The sequence below is a fragment of the Hetaerina americana genome, unplaced genomic scaffold (genome assembly GCF_022747635.1).
Source record: "Hetaerina americana unplaced genomic scaffold, ioHetAmer1.1.p SCAF_75, whole genome shotgun sequence".
In the NCBI taxonomy this organism is placed as follows: domain Eukaryota; kingdom Metazoa; phylum Arthropoda; class Insecta; order Odonata; family Calopterygidae; genus Hetaerina; species Hetaerina americana.
This window is the reverse complement of record NW_027287372.1, coordinates 391,557-395,836: the sequence shown is the minus strand read 5'-3', so window position 1 is coordinate 395,836 and position 4,280 is coordinate 391,557. Positions and strand designations below refer to the sequence as shown.

At 54.1% G+C, this 4,280-nt stretch overlaps 1 protein-coding gene across 1 annotated transcript; it reads left to right on the top strand.

Annotated features, from left to right (window-relative positions):
- The first annotated feature begins 1,317 nt into the window (after positions 1-1,317).
- Positions 1,318-2,170, top strand: LOC139697395 (uncharacterized). The gene has a single exon (XM_071596079.1). The coding sequence runs from the start codon at positions 1,318-1,320 to the stop codon at positions 2,119-2,121; it is 804 nt and encodes a 267-aa protein (XP_071452180.1). The 3' UTR covers positions 2,122-2,170.
- Positions 2,171-4,280: the final 2,110 nt, after the last annotated feature.

Below are 4,280 nucleotides of genomic sequence, written 5' to 3'. Positions count from 1 at the left end.
TGTTAACCATGTCACATCCAACAATACCCTACACCCTGAACAATTCGGCTTCCGGTCCAACACCTTCGCAATCCACCAAGTGTTACGACTAGTTGAAACTATCAGTCGTGGATTTATGCTTTGCCACCCCACCGATGCGATATTTTTGGATATCGCTCGAGCCTTTGACAAGGTTTGGCATAAAGGCCTAATCTTTAAACTGTTCACAAGCAACTTCCTCCCTCCCCTCATCCAACTCCTCTGCAATTACCGCAACCGTCGCAAATTTACAGTCGCCGACGGACAGACTCTCTCATCGGTGAGCCCAACCTCTGCTGGCGTCCCACAAAGCTCCCTGCTTAGCCCTTTACTGTTCAACATCTGTGTCAACGACCTCCCCAAATCGCCTCACCCTAAACTACACTTGTTTGAGACAACACAGCCATTTTGCCACCTCAAGGTCCTCCGACAGGAACATTAGAAGATTAAACAGTCATTTAACACTCATACACTGCTGGACACAAACATGGAAAATTCATATCAATGCCACAAAAAGCACACACGTACACTTCGAGCAAGGACGCAAACACGACAGACACAACTCTCCACGAACTGAACACACACTCATCCTAAGGGCCTCTAGTCACCGCTTCCTAGGCGTAATTTTAGACAGCAAACTTTCACACCAGCCACATTTAAAAGACCGCCTCTGCGCTGCCCATGCTGCTAAAAACAGTATGTTGAGCCTTTTTTTTGGCAACTCTCCTCTGTCTCACGCTGCCCGTATCCGCCTCTATAAGGAAATAATCCGTCCGAAGCTTCTTTACGGCGGAGAAATATATGCACTCAGTAAGACAGCAGATCAAAACTAGAATCATTCCAAAACAAAACCATCCATTTTCTACTCAAAATTTCAACACTAACAAATATGCAGCATGTGTACTCCGCCCTTAAACTTCTGTAGCGGCCATGACGAGCCGGCGCGCCACTAGCCGCTCAGTTCGCTCGAGGCCCGCGAGAGGCCACCGGACGCCCGAGGGGCGACCGGAAGATAGTTCCGGCGTGCGCCGTGAAAGTGAAGAGGGAGGTCGCCTCGATAAAGGGAGAGAGTCTGCTACCGGACTTTGGCGACGGGAGATTGCATATAGAATAGCCGAGCGGCCATTTTTGTGTACCATGCACGTGTGCAAATAAACGGATACGGGTGTAAAACGTGTGGGAGCTTTATTTCAACCCCCACTCTCTCCCCGGTCAACAACGCGCTATAAAGTGGTGACCCCGACGTGATCGCAGTTTTTTTTTTACGGGGAGTTAGTTTTTGTGAACCACGTGCTCGCGATGGAATCTCCAGCGGGAGCCGTCGCGGGGGAGGATTCCGGTGTTAGTGTGAATCGTGTGGCGTTGAAACTGCCGGCATTTTGGCCTGATAGACCAGCGCTATGGTTCGCGCAGCTTGAAATACAGTTCAGCCTCGCGGGCATTACGAGAGATGCCACTAAGTTTATGTACGCGGTGTCCCAGTTAGACAGTAGGTACGCCGTTGAGGTAGAAGATGTTATCACAAATCCCCCGTTGACCGACAAGTACGCAAAATTGAAGGCGGAGATTCTTCTCCGACTTTCCGCGTCTCAGGAAACCCGGATCCGGCAATTGTTGGAACATGAGGAGATCGGAGACCGGAAACCCTCCCAGTTCCTGCGCCATCTTCGGACGCTTGCCGGCTCATCCGTCACGGACGACTTCCTACGGTCGCTGTGGCTGGGTCGGCTACCGTCCAGCCATCAGACCATCCTAGCGACACAGGCCGGAGTGGAGCTAAACAGCGTCGCCCAACTGGCGGACAAAATCCACGAGGTGTCTCACCAGCCGCGGGTGGCCAGCACGGCGATGGCGCCGGACGTAGAGGCGCTCACGAGGAGGGTGGATGAGCTTACGCGGCAAGTGTCTTCCCTTACCAAATCCCTGGCAGAGGGGAATTCCCGGTCCCGACCCACGTCGCGCCGCAGTAATTCGAGGGGTAGGGGCCGTTCGGCCTCCCGCCATCCCACATGGTGCTGGTACCACGACCGATTCGGCCCGAAGGCGACGAAGTGCAGGGAGCCGTGTACATACGACGCGGAAAACTCGGGGGGCGATCGCTGATGGCGGCCAGCGACAAGTGCCCCGGCCCCTGCCGTCTCTTCGTCACCGACGCCCGGACAAAAGTCCAGTTTCTAGTGGACACGGGGTCGGACTTGTGTGTCTTCCCGCGCGCCCGTGTGAAAGGTAAGCCTGCGGCGACTACGTACGAATTGTTCACGGCGAACGGGTCCACCATTAAAACGTACGGGTGGATGGTGTTGTCCCTTAATTTAGGCCTCCGTCGCGCATTTGAGTGGCGTTTTATCATCGCTGACGTTGACAGGCCCATTATCGGGGCAGATTGTTTGGCATTCCACGGGTTGCTGGTCGACATACGTCACCGGCGTCTTCTTGACGGTGTGACGTCGTTATCAGTTGCCGGCCGCGCTGTAGATAGTGTTGTACATAGCGTATGTGATAAATTTAAGTGTATAGGTGATGAGTGCCCATTTTTCTCCTTGTTATGGGAATATCCCGATATTACGCGTCCCGCAGGTGTGCCAAAAAGACGCAAACACGCGATAGAACATCACATTCAGACCACGCCCGGCCCGCAAGTGACGAGCCGGCCCCGGAGGTTGGCCCCCGCCATGCTTCGTATCGCCAGGAGCGAATTCGAGGGTATGGTCCAGATGGGCGTTGCAAGGCGCTCGGACAGCGCCTGGTCCTCCCCACTCCATATGGTGCCCAAAGGTGTGGGAGCATGGCGGCCGTGCGGAGATTATCGGGCCCTCAACGCGAGGACGATTCCCGATCGGTATCCGGTGCCGCACATTGAGGACTTTTCCCTTTCACTGCACGGGAAGGAAATTTTCTCCACAATTGATCTGGTGCGAGCTTATAATCAGATTCCGGTAAGCGAGTGTGATGTTCCAAAAACGGCAATAACAACGCCTTTTGGGCTTTTTGAATTCCCGGTGATGACCTTTGGGCTATGCAACGCAGCGCAAACCTTTCAACGGTTTTTAGACGAAGTGCTGCGGGGACTTGATTTCGCATACGCGTACATAGACGATATCTTAATCGCTTCGTCCTCCGCGGAGGAGCACAAACACCATTTACGCCAGGTTTTCGCGCGGTTGAACGAGTACGGACTAGTTCTCAACCCCAATAAATGTGTGTTTGGAAAGAAGCAAGTGTGTTTTTTAGGATATTTGGTGTCGGGAGAAGGCACAAAACCTTTACCGGAGAAAGTGGAAGCCATCCAACGATTCCCCAAGCCCGTGGTTATCAAAGAGCTAAGGCGTTTCCTTGGCATGGTGAACTTTTACAGGCGCTTTGTGCCTGGAGCCGCCAACCTGCAAGCCCCCCTAAGCGCATTGTTGTGCGGTCCGAAAGTGAAGGGAAACGCGAAAATATGTTGGACGCCCGCTTCCGAGAGCGCCCTCTCTCGGTGCAAGGAGTCGCTCGCACAGGCCGCGCTCCTCGCACACCCGGACCCGGCCGCTCGCCTGGCTGTGGTGGCGGACGCTTCTGCAGACGCCATCGGCGCCGTTCTCCAGCAGAGCACCCAAGGGGGATGGCAGCCCTTAGCCTTTTTCTCCAAAACATTAAATACCACGGAGAGGAAATACAGCGCGTATGATAGGGAGTTATTGGCGTTATACAGGGCGGTCCAACGTTTCCGCCACATGGTTGAAGGTCGACAGTTCGTCCTCTTCACGGACCATAAGCCATTAGTGTTCGCATTCCGACAAAAGACGGATAAATGCACGCCTAGGAGGTTTCGGTGGCTGGATTATATTTCGCAGTTCACTACGGACATTCTCCACGTGTCGGGCAGGGAGAATGTCGTCGCAGACGCGTTGTCTCGGTGTGCGGAAGTGTCGGATCCCGTCAGTCACCAAATATTAGCCAAGGCACAGGAGGCGGATCCGGAAGTGAAAACGTTCCTTAAATCCGATTCCGCGTTAAAGTTGCATAAAGTGAACATCCCCGGTTGTGACGCCAATATTTACTGTGACCTGTCTACGCAGACAGCCCGCCCCTTCGTCCCGGCGCCCATGCGGAAACAAGTTTTCCTTTCCCTCCACAATCTATCCCACCCCGGGGTGAGAGCCTCGGCGAGGCTAGTGTCATCCCGTTTTGTGTGGCCGGCGGTAAAGAAGGACTGTCGGCAGTGGGCGAAGGAGTGTATCCCGTGCCAACGAGGCAAGGTGACGCGGCACGTAATGTCGCCT